Below are 19,888 nucleotides of genomic sequence, written 5' to 3' on the forward strand. Positions count from 1 at the left end.
TCGTAAGTTATTAGTGCTAAAATTTTGTGGCGCTAGTTGGAGGGTGTTCAAGAGACGTAGAAGAGCCTCTTATCATTTAAATATGGCTCATCTAGATGCCAAGACCCTATGAATGACCATCACAACTTGTCTAATGACTCATCTATTTGGAATTTGGCTAAAGTGAATTGGGATATTGTAAATGACCATGGCTTCTCGGAAGTCTGGAATGGAAGAAAAGCCAGATTTTGGGAGGAGGCTTGGATGAAAAACCCAAATCTAAACCAGGAAGAGTGCCTTTGGGATATCCGCACATTCACCACTCATCTAGGAGCCAAGTGGGTTAAGTATTTTAGGCAAGAAAATAATAGGGCGTCAAAGTGGAGAGTGTGGAAATCCCAAGCACATTGGCTAGCTCATGTTCCACCATTGGATTAGGCCTCTCTAGCCTTGATCCTACGGCAACGTCCAATATTAAACAATTAATAACCTAACAAAATCATATGGGACCATCTTCTCAGAGGTATGTTCTCTCTCAAAGAATATTATTTTATTATGTCTTCCTCTGTGGACACGAACCCCAATCCTTTATGGAAAAGAGTTTACTATTCCAAGCTATGGCCAAAGGTCTCATTATTTCTCTGGTTAATTGGGCATGAAAAAATTCTTACATGGGACAAAATCAGGAAAAAATTCTTTTGTGGTCCTTCCTGATGTCCTCTTTACTGCAAGGAGGAGAAAACAGCAGACCATTTACTTAATTTATTTCCAGTGGCAAAGGATATCTAGGATCTAATTACCACACTCTTTGGGGTTTTGGACCAATTGCTAAATAGTTTGAGAGAATCACTAGAGTTTTGGTGGTGGATGCTCTTCAAGAATCCCACAGGGAATAGAGCATGGTGTATATCACAAGGATTTGTCCTTTGGAATCTTTGGCAAAGTAAGAAATAGAGTAGTATTCCATTCAGAAACCATAAAGACCGATTAGGTGTTGAAGATAATAAAGTGTAATATCAAAGCATTCGTATCTATTTCTAGTTAGTCATAGGAGAATTGGAAAGATGAGGGTAGGGAGATAAACATCTTGAAGGCATTGGACCTTAGCCCATATTCTCTTGCTGCAGGACCCGTTGGCCCACCCTCTATGAGGGGAATCTCACTAGATACATTCCTCTACCCCCATCGAGGTTTTTTAAGCTAAAATTTGATGGAGATTCCAAAGGCAATCCAGGTCCGACTGGCCTAGGTGGTGTAAAAATAAAATGATAAGGGGAAAGTTATGAAGTTTTTTACGACCTCGTGTGGCAGTTCTACAAATAATGTTGGTTAATTCCTGGCGCTAGAGAAAGGGCTACAAATTGCAGCTGAAATGGGATTAGAAAAATTGCAGTTCTCTAGAGATTCTCAAATTTCAATCTCTATACTACAAAATTTTATTAGCGCTCGCCCCCCAAACAAGGCGATCAAAAGACTGAGACTTGAGTTTATTGGTGAACATATCAACTCCTGACTCCCCTCCTTTAAGTATGTAATCATGGAGCCTGTGGATCGTGAAGGTAATAAGGCGACTGATAAGTTAGCCAATTGGGGTAGTGATCACCAAGGTCAGGAACTTCTCAATGACTAGCCTTTTAATTCACAAAATTCCCACCTTGTACAATTCAGTAGGATAGTGGCCTCGAAAGAGGCATCCACAGTGGAGGTGACAAACATCGAGGAGATCCGAACACGTGGTAAATGATGTCAAACACCTGGTCATTGTTGTGGAGGTCAACCTCCCTGTCCTCTCACTGAGTTAGCAGTATGGGGGTAACAAATGTGTGGCATGCAAAATTCCCATCAGCTTCATTGGGAATGAGAGCGGTTGAAGGATGTTGGTATATGGAGGTTGGTGATCTTCAGGTCTGGTATGAATCTATCACTTTCTAGTGGTTTATTGTGAGTGGATTGAGTTTTGGTGGTATTTTCAACCTCTCGATCTCATGCGATGTCATGGAATGGTGGCACTTCTAGAATCGACGCCCCCTCCTTAGCATTAGGGTCACAAAATTGATAAGTATCCTTTCATGTGTGTGGTTCCTACTTTTCTAAGTGGTCTCTGAGCTTTGTATCTGGCTATTAGCCTGGCCCTCAAGAATTCTCCTCGATGGTTAGTCAATTTTTCTCTTGGTTTTCCTCTGTGTTTGCGGAGAAGTTTGCTTACCCTATCAATTGGTTTTCCTCTGGGGTTCTATCTTCTTGAAGGATTTCTATGGTTGCTCACAACCCACGATTAGGTAATTAGTTACTTGGACTAGAGAGAGGTTGGTTGTCTTAAGGATTTCCAGGCAGTTAATTATCTCAAGGGGTTCGGGACTTCTGAGTCGATGGTTAACTGTCTTGATGCTTGGCTTGTGTCTCTTTTCCTTGCAGCTCCCTCGGTCAGGGTTGTTTGTGACCCTCTAGTTTGCTTGAGGGGTTTCTTTGCATCTATTTCATTGGTGTGCTTTGTAATTAGTTGGGCAGCTCCGCAGTTAATTGGTGCTCTTTTCTATATTACAATGAGCCCCATGCCATGAAATTCTCACTCTCTACCCCTCGCAAAGATAATTTTGGCTATCCAGGGGGGAATCGTTCGCATTTGCAGGTGGTGATTGGGGTTGAGGAGCCTCCACACTCTATTCGGGGAGGTAGAACCACTAGCAACTTTGATTGGGCAGATTCTAGGGCTCGTGGTGGTTGAGGCAAGCCGAGGTGGGTGAACAATTGAGACAATGAAGCGGGGTAGAGTGATGTGTAGAGGTGGCACTAGCAGTCGTGGTAAGGTGTGATGACTTCAGCGTGGGGCGACTGTGGGTAAACATTATTGTTTGGAGAATTGTCGGGATCTGGTTTAGTCTGTATTGAACCACTTGGGAAATTCTAAGTGGGATTGATAGGAAGAGCATGAAGTGCTCATTGCTACGCTTAACAAGATTTATTATTTTCAATGTCATGTTCGGGATAGGGTCATGGCAGTGTGGCGTGGTTAGAATCTGCTATCTGAGAAGGTGGAGAAGTTGGATTTGTGGATGGCTCACTTTGAGGAGCAAGTCCATCTTCTTTCCATCCTCCTCCTCCTCCAGGGACTGCTCTAGATAATCCTCCTTATATTACCTCTGATGACTAAGCATGATTACAAGTGCTTTATTTGTTTTATATATATTATGTTTCTTTTGGCCTCCTAATTTGTGGACTGTGTGTCTAGTTGTACATTTGTTTCTCTATCATATGTTGCTATTAGTAGTCAACAAACCTGGTTCAGGTGAGACTACCTCCATTTTGCTATCGATGTACTTATTTTTTTATGAATGAATAGAACTTTGACATACAAAAAGAAAACTATACATTAATCTATAAAATTATACGTTAATAATATATTAATCTAAACCTTAACACGCTATAATCATTGTTGATTTCATCAAACATGGTTAACTTTTGGAGTGAGTATATAAATAGACAACCGTGGTCAACCTTAATTGACAATTTGTTTACCATAGTCAATGATAGTCAACCTTGTTCACTCGTAGTCATCCTCATTCAACCTTATTCAACCATATAGTCAACCATGTAGTTAACCTTGGTGTCTATATTTAACGATGGTCAATATGCCTATATTTAACCATCAACATCATGCTTGACATAACTAGAGTCAACATAATGACATAGTCAAGCCATCAACACCTACAGTCAACACTCTTCAACATTGATCAAACATAATTGTCTATTATTTTTATTGATTAATATTAATAGTCAACCACAATAGTCAACATAGTCAAATAAAGTCAACCTGTATATTCATTATTTAAATAGTTGACCCTGTTCAAACATGGTAAACCATATGTTTACCATATTTCACAATATTCAACCATGTTCACTCATTATCACCCCCATCCAATGTAACTCAACCATATTCAATTATAGTCAACCATGGTTCACCAAAGTAAAACATTGTTAACCTTAGTCATCTAAGGTCATCCGGGTAGATTGCAATCAGGATTTTTTTTTTAATAATAAAAATATTAATATTAACAAGGTTGACTAATAATAGTAATAATAATCTAGTTTGACAATCAGCACACCCCAAGTTTGGTCAAACATAACCTCCTATCATTTTATTGATTAATATTAATAGTAAAACATATTCAACCACATTAGACAACATAGCTAAACAAAGTCAACCTTGATAGTCATTACTTAAAGAGTTGACCATGATCAAACTTGGTCAATCCTGTGTTTACCATATTTAGTATTGGGTTTTAATATTAGGTTTATAGTATTAGTTTTTACCATTGAATATAGTCAAATAAAGTCAACCTTAGTATTCATTGTTTAAATAGCTGACCATGATGATATTATAATATTAGGCTTTATAATATTGGGTTTATTATTAGGGTTTAATATTGTGATGTTGGAATGGTACATAAATATATCCAATGTCGCATTGTGACAAACATTATCATAATGTGACAATCATTGTCGCAATGTTACATTACATTGAAACTTATTGAATGTCACATTGCGACATTGCAAAATTATTGTTTAATATTAGGATTTATAATATTGGGTTTAATATTAGGGTTTACAATATTAGGTTTAATATTAGGGTTTATAATATTGGGTTTAATTTATGTTTATAATATTAGGGATTAGAATATTTGGTTTAATATTAGGCTTTAAAATCGTGATACTAGAATCATATAGAAATCTATCCAACGTCACATTTTGACAAACATTGATGGAATGCGATAATAAATATGACAATCATTGTCACAATATTACATTACATTATAATTTATTCAACATTACATTGTGTCATTATAAAATTATGATTTATAATATTGGGTTCAATATTATGATTTAATACTAGGGTTCATGGTTTATAATATTAAGTTTAATATTTTATGTTAGGTTTAATATTTTGTTTATTATATTGAGTTTAATATATTAGGTTTAATATATATATATATATATATATATATATATTTTGGTATTTTAATGTTAATTGAAACTTACTCATTGAATACTTAATTTATCTTTACTTATATTAAAACATATAACACTATAAAACTAAAATCTTATTGCTAAAACTCAATATCAATATTAGAATTTTTATAAATATATATTAATTAATATTAATATTATAAATATAATATAATTATATTAATCATTATAACTATAATTATAATTATAATTATAACATAATAATACTAAGACTATTTATTATAGTTAAATATTAGTTAATATTAATATTAAGATTAAATAAATATTATATATTTAATAATTATTAATGTACACTTATTGGCATATATCAACCACACTTATTAATATTATTATTTCATTATTAAAATTACAAATTATATATACTAAAGTAATTTTCCCTATCAAAAGAAATTTTCCATCCTTATGCAATACCTTTTCAAAACCATACATCCGATTAAATCACTTTATCAAATTAAAACACAAAAACTATATGTAAAATTAAGATGAAAATTTAAAATTTTTTAACTGTGTTAAAATTAAAAAAAAACACACTCTTAAAAAGTAACATTAACCTAAAGAAATTAAAGTTCATAATTATGGTTAAAAATAACATGCCCGTAACTGATAAATAAACATTTTCCCAGAACTAATCACAATAAATACGATATTTAAGCTATATTTTATGTGCATTTATATTAATAATTATAATATTATTTATGTAGTTAAGTATGTTTATTTCATATTAAATTTTTCTTTTAAATTTAATTTAATTATATATAATTATTAGGTATATGGTACAGATTTAACTTCTATAGAATTTGTCAGAATGTTCATAACAATATGTAGAGATCACAAATTAAAATTTTTTGCCAAAATAAGTATGATCTTTTAATTATTTTTTCTCAAATTAATTAATTAAAGAAAATGTCATTATCTATACGTGTGATTTTGTGTGTGTTATTATAAGTAATGATATTGGCCCATGGTATTGTAACAAAAAATATTTACAAGTTAAGAAACTCCATGGTAAAGTGAGAGTGAATCCCTATGTTTAAGAATAGACGTAGTCTAACTTGTAGGCAAAATGACATTTTTCATAGAGATTTTTAAACACTTGAGTTTAAATTGTTTAATAGTAAAATTTGAGCGTCTGATTTTTCAGGGTGTTGAATCCATCTATGCATTCAAAATGTATTTTAAAAAACAAAACATTACTCTTGGTTGAAATTGTATTATCATATTATGGTGAAAAGTATTATTTATTCTATTAACTAGACTAAGCCTTAAGAATATTATTTAACTCATAATAGCAATAATAATTTAAAATATAATTAATTTTTTAAGATTGGTTTAATGTATCTTAAAAAAGTATTTTTTATCTATTATAAATTTTTCTATAATCATTTACCAGTCATTTAACTTATACAATTATGCTAATAAGCAATCATATTTATCTTATATTTAATTGAGAGATTTCATCAACACTAATATCATAATTGCAAAATTATTTTCTGCTTACAAATATTTGGAGGAAAAGCCAATTGCATTTCACATTTTTGCTAGACAAAACTAACTTAAGAAAAAAGAAAAAAATAATTATTAGCTTACAACTAACTAACATATTACCATCCCCAGAATTAAATCAATTGGTTTGAGTTCCTTGACAATTTAGATGATGTGACTCTGGAAAAAAAAAACTAATGTACTACCAACCTAGGACCAAATTTTCACTAGATCCGTGATTTCCGGAGCATTACATAAAAATAGGACCAACTTTTCACTAGATCCGTTAATTCCGGAGAATTACATCAATAGTTATTATCATATAAATTCAAAGATGTCGGTGCATGGGCTAGTCCAAGTTTCGATACAAAGCCATGTGCGGCCCTGTCGCAAAGCCTCGGCGGAGCAAGTCCATTCATGATGGTCAGTTTCAAAAAACGAAAAAATAAAGCTGATCTTTCTTATTTCTCCAGTTGCCTTGTAGTGAGATTCGAACTACCCGGCAGTTTAAAGCGGGTCCCTATTAATGCGGTCTCAATAAGTGTAAGAAAAAACGTCGTCGGTGGTTGGGAAAGTACAGATTAAGATCCAGCTACTGCTAGTGACCTATAAACCTATATATTGTAGACAATTTTGTGATGACAAGTTGGTGTGGATTTGAAAGCTCTAACCTAACTCTAAGCAACTATTAAACCACGGATCTCTGTTGTGTGTGTTGTGTGTTACTCTCAGCATTTTCTTGCGAAGATGGCCGCATACTCGCAAGTTTCTCAGAAGAAGAGAGGGAGAGACGAGTATTGGAATGGTGCATTGGCTTTGCCAGAGGCAAAGCGCAGCATTAGTAGAACGTGGGTGTATGACAGTGATCTCATGAGCTTGCTCGACAAGATCGATAATATGGATAACAATGAGAGTAACCCAGAGGAGACTGGTACTTTAAAAGAGGTCGAGGGAGAGATGCCACTCAACATTGTTATAAAGTCTCCGGAAGAGGAAATTGGATTGAAGGCGCAAGCAAATAATAACATCGAGTCTACCGATGAGAAGGACAGTAATGATCAGATGGGTTCAATTAAACAAGAGGAATCGACAGAATGGAATTCTGAAGCGACTAGTTCGGTGCGTGAAATCGGAGACTTTAAGTATTACGATGATGTTGGCGCAGAGCTTGGTTTTTTGGCAGATCATGTTTCTCTCGTCCAATTTGGAATCATCATCAATTATATCGATGGAGATTCAATGGCCAATACTGGGTCCTATTCAGATGCTGTATATGGATATGATGAGACCGCGGAGGATTTCTATGGGTCTCTGTGGGAGGATCATATTTGGCAGTGGGAAGAACATCTGGTCATTCGAAATGACTTTGCATTGCCAGAGCAAGAAAAAGTTGGAATTAGTGAGGCTGAGTTTCATTAATTCTGAACGATGTTTTCCCAATCCCGAGTGTGAAGCACAATTAGGAAAAACTGTCACGAACTTATTGAGGATAAACTTTTCCTGCTTTATTTTTTTTTTTTTAATGTATAAACATATTGAGAGACAGAGTGTAGCCTTTTTCCAAGGCTATTTCCTCTGATAGGCCATTCTGTGAAGCCATGCGCAACATGTGCATCAAACTCTTATCTAAAAAATCGAGTCGTAGATGAAACTTTTAGCAGAAGTTCAACTTTTGTATCGTTTAATCATTTCTATGTTTTCGCATTAGCACTTTTTTCAAAGCGTTATCGATGAAACTTTTAACCGCGTTTTGGAAGATTTTTATTCGAGTCTGTAGTGAATTCAATTGCTTTATCACCATAAGAATGGGTTATATTGGTCACATAAACTTGGAAATGCTATAATCTACTTGGTTCAGGATACATGTTTTATTTTTGAATATACAGTTATGGGTGATGTTTTATTTTGAATAATATATATACAATTTTTATTTTAATGAAAAGCTTTTGGTTTTCTTTCTCTAAAAAAAATGTAAGTATATTTCTATAAGACGGGATATCCGTTAGTAACTATCTAAAAAAAGATAATCATATCTTTATAAGACGAGATATCCCATACTAACTATCAATTTTGATTAGAAACACTTTAATGTTAATGTGAAACTGAAATGTGGTTTAAAACTATTGTTGCTTTCATGTTATCTTTGCTCTAGCATGTGTCACTTTCATTTTCTTTAACTTTTACAAGTGTCTTTTTCACTTTTTCTTGCTGTCACAAAGAATCATCTTTTGGTAAGGGAAGTGTCACATCTAGTTAAAGGTAGTCAATTGTACATTCTTGAAGTGCAGTTTTAATGCATTTTCTTGCACTACTACGTTTTATCCATCTTAAATACTTGTGTTAGATGCATCCCCCAAGCCTTGAGCACTATTTCACTAGTGTCGTCACTTGTATCACAAAGTGTATATTAAGTGTCACACTTAGAGGTAAGTATTGTACTATAATCATTTCAACATGAACATGATGATTATGTGTGGTAAATGCTTCATTTTTCAGTGGTTGATCATCTATAAGTCTGTGATCATGGTCAATTCATGTTCTAGTTCCATCTCTCACCTCTTGGAACCAATACTTAGTCATTTTCTGCAATTGATCCTTCTTCAGTCAACCTCCTCCTGGTTTGCCTCCATAAACCGCGTATTGCACAGTCTCAAGCCTCAGTGAACTTAAACTACCTCTTGGAATTGCACAAAGCGCAAACACTACCTCCAAGGACTACGCATTGCCCAATTATAGTGCTCAACTACTACCTCCTACCCCGGTGAATTATGCAATTTTTCCTCTCAGCCAGTGTCTTTCTACGCATTGCACAATCCCAACCTATAGTATGTCTCCTTGGATCCTTGAACTGCACAACTATGCAATCCAACTGCCGAGTCTTCGTCCAATTTTTGTGTATTGGACATTTACAATGGGTAATCTTTCCTCACTGTGACCCTCAGGTACACAATACTGCTTCCCAGGCCTCCAGATCTGTGCATTGCATAGTTGCAAGTCTTAGTCCCTCACTCCTATCCTCTCGAACTATAAATGACGCAATCCTTAAGCCTTCCTCCTAGTACATTACTCATTTCGAGGCCAATTAGTGATTCTCACGATATTTCCATATTGATGTCATCTTGTCATGAGTGGATTTCACTTGGAGGTACTACATCTTGACATGATAGGATGATACTTGAAGAAGAGGAGAAGGAGGTTGTCCCATAAGACACTTGGTACGCTATAAAGACAAGATGATCATTAAGAAAGAAGATGAAGGGACACACGATTACGACAGAAGATGAAAGTTCAAGATCACATAAGGATTGCATATCAACTAGTCTCTTGGATGATGAAGATGAAACACATGCAAGATCCATCATGAAGAAGTTCAAGTCATAGCAGAAATAAGAGAATCTTGGCTTCGACATACCATCACGAATATCTAAGTCATATTTTGCTAAGTCATGGCTTGTACAGAAGGTCGTCATAGTGCCATATGTGTTAATGAGTCTCACCACATGATGTGGAGTGCAATGATGTATTTCAAAAAATGACAAAAATGTAAACATGTGGAATGTCCAAGAGTCACATGTGGAATATTAAAAGTCACATGTAGACTCGAGAGTCACTAGAAGAAGTCCAAGAGTGTTGTGGAAGTTCAAGAGTCACTTGGAAGTCCAATAGTCATGAGGGAAGCTCAAGAGTCATGAGGATATAAAAGTTCATTCCTCTTGTTCTAAATACACCCTCATAACTCAATTAAAGGGATTTTGGGAGTCTTGGAGAGTTAGCCTTGGCGTCTTTAGCTTAGCATAGGACAAAAGATCTAGAGAAGCAAGGAGTGACTTAATGTTCCACTGTTGGAGCTAGTGCTTTATCGTTGTAACTGTGTACTTGGATTTTCCACATAATAATCATAAGCTCGTTGAGCCAACACATTTTCATGCATGTATCATGAATATTGTAAGAATATTATTTAGATGTTTTCGGTATATGTTTTGTTCATATGTACTAAGGAAATTGAACTACTTCATTCGCCTTGGTATTTATCTTGTTGAATGTGTGTTTTATTTTCTTTAATGGTTGTTGTGTCTATGTGAACTATTTTGCTAGATAACTAACGAGAATTTCTTTACTCTCGTGTGCCTCTCTTAGGATAATACTATTACTTTTCTTTCAAAGACTCACTCTTACTTCCCTCTCGTAAAAGTCTCCTTTTACACATTGCAATTAGCGCTTCACAGTATCAACTTTCTTGGTTATTTCAAAGGTTTTGTGCAAACTCCCTTGTGTTATTTGTTGTAGCCAAGGAAAAACTTAATTTATGGTGGATGAACCAATATTTCTAATGGGGCTCCTACTCCAAACTGTTTGAGGTCTAATTGGGACTTCACATCACGAAGACCCCCCTTGGTTGATGGATTTCCCACAATGTCAACACAATATTAATAATTAAAATATTAATTATGTTGATAAACATGTCCATTTCATAATAAGCTTTTCAAAATTTTAATTTAATTATCAATAATTATTAGGTGGATGATAGAAATGTAACCTTGATGGAATTTGTCAGAATATTCATAATAGTATGCACAAATCAAAGGTTAATATTTCTTCCCAAATTACTTATGCTCTTTTAATTATTTTTTCTCAAATTAATTAATCAAAGAAAATGTTATATGCATTAATAAGGCATGACATTGGCTCATGGTATTGCAACAAAAATTATTTACAGGTTAATAATCTCCATGGTAAAGTGAGAGTTAATCTCTATGTTTAAGAATAGGTATAAGTTAGATATTGTGTATGTGGCATTGATAAGTCATGACATTGGCTCATGGTATTGCAACAAAAATTATTTACAAGTTAATAATCTCCATGGTAAAGTGAGAGTTAATCTTTATGTTTAAGAATAGGTATAGTCTAACTTATAGACGAAATGACTTTTTCTGGTTAATTTTCACAAAAAACCCAGTAGATATACCCTAGGGGTTTTTAGGGTGGTTAATCCATTTATGCATTCAAAAATGTATTTTAAACAACAAAAAATTGCAATCCTGGTTGAAATTATATTGTTTGATTGTGGTGAAAATGACTATTTCATCTATAAGTTACATTACACCTTAAGAATATTGTTTAGCTCATATATTAATTTGTTTTAATAATAATAATAATTTAAATTAAAGTTAAAATTTAATTAGTTTTTATGATTGTTTTAATGTATCCTAATGGAAATGTTTCTATACTTATCATGAATTTGTGTTTATATTCATTTACTAGTAATTTAATTTATATGATTATGCTAATAAGTAATAATATTTATCCTATATCTAATTTAGAGGATTTCAACAACACTAGTGTGATAATTGCAAAGTTGTTTTCTACATACAAATATTAGGCGAAAATCCAATTGCATTCAAATGCCTTCTCCAAAATATTAACTTTACAAAAGGTAATTATGAGCTTACAACTAATTGATATACTAGCACAACCACATTAGTAATGTGGTTGACATATGTCAAAGACATCATTTAATAAAAACTACATATTTATGAAGCTAAAGCCCTCGGTTTCTTTGTATTTTTTTATTATTATTGAAACTTCATATCTAAATTTCGGTACAGTGAATACTAATACAATCCTTAAGCCACAATAAAAACTTCTCTCAACATCAAAAAATATTAAAATCGAAAAAATTTACTAATTACCACAAACACAAAATCTAACTTAATAAAGAAAAATTCAAAATCCACGAAATTATGTTTCTCTTGGAATCAATATGATGGGCTCGAATTTTACTTTTTTGTTCAATTCTTCAAGGCTATCTAAAAAGAAAACCGATTGCAATCTCTTAGTTGAAAATTGAAAGTTCCAAAATAAATACTCATTAATTCTCTAGCCATTCACATAAACACTTCATAAAGTGATGATGCCATGATATTTTAGAACATGTTTCTAATGAAAGTGCCTTACCAAAAAAAAGTGAGTGTCGTTAGCGATACCTTGAACCATACCTTTGATAACAACAATAGTGGCAACATCCTTTCTCTTTGACAATCCACAAAGAGCCTTCTTCCATGCTAGAGAGTTTTCCCACAATCAATAGTATGTATTCAAATATCATAGACAAAAGGGAATGATTGACTGCACATGGAAAGAAGACAAAAGGGCCTCCCCTTTGTAAATATGAATACAATCTTCAAGCCCTGATTGAAACTTCTATCGACATCAAAAAATTCAAAATTGAAAAGATGTTACTAGTATTTGAATTACCATAAACACAAAATACAACTTCATAAAGCAAAATTCAAAATGAAAGAAATTATGTTGCTATTAGATTAACATAGGGCACCAAATACATATTGAACCCTAAGTGGAGTTGTGATAACATGTTCGCCTGTCGATTGAAAATTGAATTGGAATTTATCCGAAATTGGAATTGAAACACATAGCGAAAGAGAAATGCCAAGAGAGTGGAATGGAGTGGAAGCATTCACTTAACATGTGGAAAAATAAAAAGTAATTAAATTTAATTTGATATTGTTACATTTAAAACTAAAAACTTATTCAAAAAATTTTGATATCATCTGTAAAATTGTGTATTAGAAGAAGAATGTTCCTTTAAGATCATATCTTTTCCATCTACTTAATAAAAAATAAAAATTCTCCAACCCCAATTCCAATATAGACCAGCCTTTGGCCTAATGAAAGCTAATATTATTATTAAAATTTATAAAGCCTAATATTAATATCAATATAATTATGCTAGTAAAATTTAATATAAACTTGATCTTAATATTAATATTAAATGTTCCTCAATCGGGGTGTGAGCTCAATATCATGAGACATGCCCTTGCCCAACGTTCGATATGAAAATCCCGAGGCAATCTTCTACCACCCTCCACATGCACAAATCACATGGAGAGGTAGTTGTGCACATTGAGCTATTTAATGCCATCCCCAAAGGTGGTAACGATATTATCAAGGTGTTGACTTTTGGATTTTTCCTCGGCAAGTTTGGTAAGTTTCATGTCTCTGTGTTCTGTTTGATTTGGGTCTGGTCCGAGCTACTCATCATCCTAGCGAAGCAGTCCCTCTTGAATCTTCATCGGGAGTTGGTTTAGTCTCTATTGGTTCAAGCCTCCTCTCACGGTTATGTTTTCAGTCCCAATTCTTGTATCCCTGCTCCTATGGCTTGCTATCTATGTATGCTCATTTTTGGGGTGAATGGTGATGTTTTAAATTGGTGGGTGTGGAAGGAGACATATCTAGATTTCGTCATGATTGTGATAGAATTGTGTGAGGAGTCTATTTTTTACTGTGTTCCCATGTTAATGGTATATGGAATCTTATTGTCACGCATGGGTCTAGTCTATGGATCACTCCTAGTTCTTTTACTGCATCTTCCCCCAACACAAAGGATTTCTTTATGGTATGCATATAAGTGGGTTAAGCCTGGAACAATCATGGTTTTGGTATTTGAAAGATTTTGTTTATATTTATAGCCCCAAGCTTATCGATAAAATTTGGGTTAATGTGTGGTTCGGGGACTTTGTTTCTTGTTGGTCACTTGTCGACAGTAAGAAATTGAATTGGTTCCTATTTCCATGCTCGTCCTATTATATGGTTTCGTTGGCAGGTGTCTTGTTTTGGAGCAACCCCCAGAAGCTTCTTGCTCCTTTGTATAGACTTTGTTCACGTCGGCTTCCAGGGTTACAGTTAGTCTATCACAATTCTTGCAATGACCTCAGCTACATGACTCGTGCTGCCTCTAGTAAAGGAAAGGTAGCCTAGGGATCTCATGGCTGAGGTAAACAAAGGAAAACATCCCTTGCAAAAAATTAGCCCAGTGCATCGGGTCATACAATCCGTGGGCATAAGTCGGCCTCCCAAATCATTAATGAACTGGTCGAGGCATACCATTCGGGGAGTTCTACCTCGGTCAAACAACTCATTGAAGAATGGGAAGATGAGCTCAAACAGAAAGTAGATATTCTAGAAATTGATATGGGAGAATGGCAAACTGTGGTGTCAGAACTCGGTCACTCTCAAGGAAGATCCACCCAATAAAAAAAAGGTCATTTATATTGGATGATGAAGAGCCTACTAGCTAAAGCCTTGGAGCAGTTCCCAACAGGCATGTCTTCATCTTCTCATGGGTACCCAAATTATAGTAAGGAGTTTCAGAAGATTCAAGTCCAATTGTTCGAGCAAAATGGTCGTCTCAGTCGCATCGAGCAACATATTCAATGTTATCCCTCAAACTGAGTTGCGAGGCTCTATTGTGAAGGAGCCTGCTCCTGTTGACTCAACTGAAAATGAATAATGTGTTGGTGCACCCCTTGTTTTGGTTCTTTGTATGCAATAGTCTCATACATTTCAAAATGTTTACAATTATGTTTATAGTTTTCTAGATTGTAGGAAGTATAAAGACACTCAGACTTATTTAGCGTGGCTTGCTAGATTCATTATCTTTTTCTTTTGTATGGCTTATCACATCATTAGATGGTCAACAAACCTAGTTTCCAATGAGTAGGATAAGGCCACCTAACCATCTAGAATGTCGATGTAACCTACTTTTTTTTTTTATATAGAAAATTAATAAAAAAGACATACCAAACTTACAATAAAAAATATTAATATTAAATACAAAACCTAATATTATTATTAAATTTATCAAGTATAATATTAATATTAAATTTAAATTTAAAATTAAAATTAAAATTAATATTTATATTCATATTAAACTTAATATTAGAATTAATTTTAAACATAATAACAATATTGAACCTAACATTAAAATAAATGTTAACGAAGCCAAATATTACAACCTCTTATCCTCATAAGTGTTCAATTATTAATGAAATAATTTAAACACATGATTTTGTTACCCTTGATTTCTTTTCCATACAACCAACCTGCTCTTGGATGCCCTCACCTCTTGCTTCGGCCAGGAATGAAATTGTTGCTAGGCACTCTTGCTTTCGCACCTCTCTACCTTGACTTATAATTGATTACCAACCGCTCCGAGCCTGTACTTATGTTCGGACCTACAACGACAAACAAAGACCTTATCATTTGAGACTCCATATATTGATAACATCTCATTTCATCTTCGAACATAGATAATGGCCCAATATAACATCTTCTTTCATCTTCAATCATCCTATTAAATATAACATCTTTCATCTGCAATCATACCATTAAATATGTAATTAAGAAAAAACTTAAGGTTCTTTAAAAGAAAAACATTAAAATACCTATTTCCAATACTAAATATTTAGATTTAAATTTAATTTTTTTGAATTCTCAACATTAAGTAATATTTTTTTAATAATTATTAAAAAAAATTGTAATAATTATTAAAATTATAAAGCATATTAGTAGACATCTAACAAATTTAGTTTTTATTAATTTAGTTTTTACTAATGAAAAAAATAAAAATTATAAATCATTTTTTATATAATAAAATATCTCTAAAATATCCAAACTTAACTCAGTCTCACACAATTTATTTAAATAAATAATTCTTTCATTCAAAATTAAAACGGTCTGCTAACATGGCCGAGTAGAAACCCTAGGTTGGGTGTGGCTTGAATGCTGTCTCCCCTTCTTTCAGTCGAATCTGTCCTGCCCTTCGAAGAAAAGAAAATCACACTCGGTTCTGACTTTCCAGCTTCGGCGAGGCATCCTGAAATTTATCGATTCTATTCCTCTCCTCGACAAGCAGAAGCTGGCTCTCGGTTGTTGCTCCACCAGTTGATCCAATCACTTCTTTGGCTAAATTGCCAGAGTAAAATATTTCCACGGAAGGGCTAATGTTTTACGGAAAGGTCTTTAATATTAATAATTTAAAATAAATAAATAAACTAAACAAATTATCAGTTTAATTAAATATAAAATTAGAAATACAGTTTGAGTAGGTCTGTTGAGAGTATGTGTTTCATGAGAAAATTTAAAATCAGATAAATAAAATATATATACATTTTTAAACTTTCTTACCCAATAAAATAGAATCGAATAAAAATAACTTAACAAATGACAAAATTATGATATTATAAAGTTTAAAACTAAAAATTTATTCAAAATAATTTAGATATCATTGGCCAAATTAATATTCTAAATCACATCTCATCCCCCTTTTAATAAAAAATCAAAATTCTGAAGAGAAACGCCAATAGAATGGAATCGAATGGAAGTGCCGCTTAACAAGCGACAAAATAATGACATTGTTAGGTTTGAAACTAAAAATTTATTCAAATTTTTTTAATATTATTGGTCAAATTAATATTCCAAATCACATCTCATCCACCCATTTAATAAAAAAATCAAAATTCTCCATTCTCAATTCCAATTCCAATTCCACTTCCAGTATGCCAGATATAATTACAAGCACCAAAGATTAAGTCAATTGGTTGAATCCCATGAGTCTGAACAAACAGATGAACCATATCCGTGAATTCCGGAGCATTACATAAATAGTTATTATAATATAAATAGAAAATATCAAATATGTCGGTGTATGGGCTGTTCCAAGTTTCGATACAAAGCCATGCGCGGCCCTCTCGCAAAGCCTCGGCGGAGCAAGTCAATTCATGATGGTCAGTTGCAAAAAAATGAACTGGTATTTCTTAATTCTCTAGCTGCCTTGTCCTACATTAGGACTGCGACGCAGTTAAAGGCGGGACCCTAATAATGGCGTCTCAACTAAGTGTAAGAAAAAACGTCGTCGGTTGTGGGCAAAGAGCAGCTCACCACACGCTGGATTTCTTAAGATCCAGCTGCTGCTAGTGACCTATAAACCTATATATATTGTAGACCATTTTGTGATGACAACGTGGTGTGGATTTGAAAGGCCTAACCTGAACCTAAGCAATTATTAAACCATGGATCTCTGTTGTATGTGTTGTGTGTTAGTCTCAGCATTTGCTTGCGAAGATGGCCGCCTACTCGCAAATTTCTCCATTGACCAATCCTAGTGTGAAGCACAATGAGGGAAAACTGTAATGTATTTATGGAGGACAATTTTTTTTTGTTGGACAGGTTTATTTACAGCTTAATATGATGCGTAAGGTTTGTTTTATAGTTCAATATGATGTGTAAAATTGTTTGTTTGTTATTAAATATGAAATGAAATTTGAGGTTAAAATAAAAATGATGAAAAATATAAAAATAAACAAAATTAAATAACTATAAAAAATTTAAATAATGTTGATTTATAAAATAAATTTACAGGAAAAAAATTAAATCTCTTTAAACTTAAGTTAAATATTTTTTATAAATAATGTTGATTCATAAAATAATTTACCACGAAAAAAAATTGAAACTCTTTAAAGTCAAATTAAATCCATATTTAAGATAAATCTGGACTAATATATAAACATATTGAAAACCAAAAATGTAACTTTTTCTATTTCCTCTATGGTCATTCCGTTAAGCCATGCCCAACCTTCAACTTTTGTTTTGTTTAATCATTTCAATGTTTTGACATTAGCAGTTTTCTCAAAACGTTATCGATAAAATGTTTAACCGCGTTCTAGAAGATGTGTATTCCAGCCCGTAGTGAATTCAATTGTTTTATCACCATAAGAATTGGTTATATTGGTCACATACACTTGGAAATGCTGTAATCTGCTTGGTTCAGCATATATCTTTTATTTTTGAATATACATTAAAAGGTGATGTTTTCCTTTTTAATAATATATATACACAACTTTTATCTTAATGAAAAGCTACTTGTTTTTTATTTCCATAAAAAAAATAAGTGTATTTGTATGAGAGGCGATATCCTTTAGTAACCATCAATTGCGATTAGCAGCAGCTTAATGATACTTTGAAACTGAAATGTGTTTTAAAATTATTGTTGCCTATTACTAGCGCAGAGAGAAGTGAAGCATAATTAGACTTGAGCGATGGGAACTTCAATTTTTCTGTATTTCATATGATTCTCTCACTCTTTTCCTAGTTTTTCGTTTTTAAATTTTGCAATTCACATTATTCTCTCATTTTTTTCATACTTTTTTCTTTCTTACCTAAATGCATTGGAAAAAAAAATTAAAGTTTAAAAAATTGGTGATAAAATGATATACTTATTAACTATAAAATGATAAAATATTTATTGATAATTTTGCAAAAATATTTAAATTTCTAAAAAATTTATATATTTTTAAAGATTTTTGTTTTTAATATAATTTTTTATATTTTTATTTTGAAAGTCAATTATTTTATATTTTTTTTAAGCTAATTATATAAAAAAAAGAAGTGAATACATAATTTGTTTTTTTGAAAAATCATAAAAAAATAATCTATATTCAAATATTAGCTTTTCAAAAAAATTAAATACATAATTTTTTTTAGAAAAATCATAAAAAAAATAGTCTATATGCAAATATTAGCTTTTAAAAATTTTCATGTCTAAAAAGTTCTAAAATTGATTCATGAATTTTTTAAGATTTTATCAAAAATATTGTATTTGTAATTTTTTTAGCTTAAATTTATCTTATTAAATATTGAGAACTTATTTTTTTAATATAAAATTTGGGAAAAAAAATTGTTTATATATATATATATATATAAATATAATGGCTCTTTACATGGAAGTATTTCCTACTTTTAATTTTCTTAATATTTTAATGATATAAATACTTATATGGATTTTTTTAACATGTTTTATTATTTTTTTATTTAATATTTTAATAATGACATGCACATATATATAACTTAGTAACATAATTTATTATATATAGTTGGCTTAAGAAAAACATAAAAAATGAGAAAATTTTATAGGAAAAAACTCCTCTCCAAAAGATGGAAAGATGACAATGCTCAAATCCCATAACGATCCAATGAAGAAAAAGAACATAAGCTGACTCTAATTTGGAAGTACTACAAACATAAATATGAGAGAAAAGAAACCTCAATGAAATTGGCTGATCTCTCAAGTAGGTGTCGCACAAGCACAAGAAAGGAAAGCATAAATAACTTCCTCATAAATGCTTAAGAGACAATAGCTGTTGGTAAAGAACCAGGATAAAAGTTTCGAACAAAAGAAATACCATCAACTAACAAATGAACAATGAGGCATGTAAGTATGGAAATCTCAATCAAGAAAAGTATGAAAAAAATCATGTAGATGTCTTAACATTGTCACCATCACACTTATCAAAGACAATAAATGACAAGAACATTATACGTGATCATATAACTTCCCCCCCACCCCTTCGGAAACTCAATTGAGGGAGGAGGAGGAATCAAAAACTTGTATCGTCATCAAGTTCCTGCACTGAAACATGACATTATAACAAATGAAAATCAACAAAAAATAATATGGATGTTTTATGACTGCATCGCTGAGGAGACACAATAGTATGAAGTCCATAAACATATCTTCAAATGATTCAATGACCTTCCATCAATCCAA

General features: G+C 32.5%; 1 protein-coding gene across 1 annotated transcript; it reads left to right on the forward strand.

The window, feature by feature from the left end:
- Positions 1 to 7,233: 7,233 nt before the first annotated feature.
- Positions 7,234 to 7,927, forward strand: LOC149171712 (uncharacterized). Its single transcript, XM_089427569.1, has one exon. It carries the CDS (start codon positions 7,234 to 7,236, stop codon positions 7,903 to 7,905), a length of 672 nt encoding a protein of 223 aa, XP_089283695.1. The 3' UTR covers positions 7,906 to 7,927.
- Positions 7,928 to 19,888: the final 11,961 nt, after the last annotated feature.

Source organism: Pinus tabuliformis, chromosome 4_2, assembly GCF_031772625.1.
Source record: "Pinus tabuliformis cultivar Carrire ecotype Pingquan chromosome 4_2, CPIR1, whole genome shotgun sequence".
Taxonomy (NCBI): Eukaryota; Viridiplantae; Streptophyta; class Pinopsida; order Pinales; family Pinaceae; genus Pinus; species Pinus tabuliformis.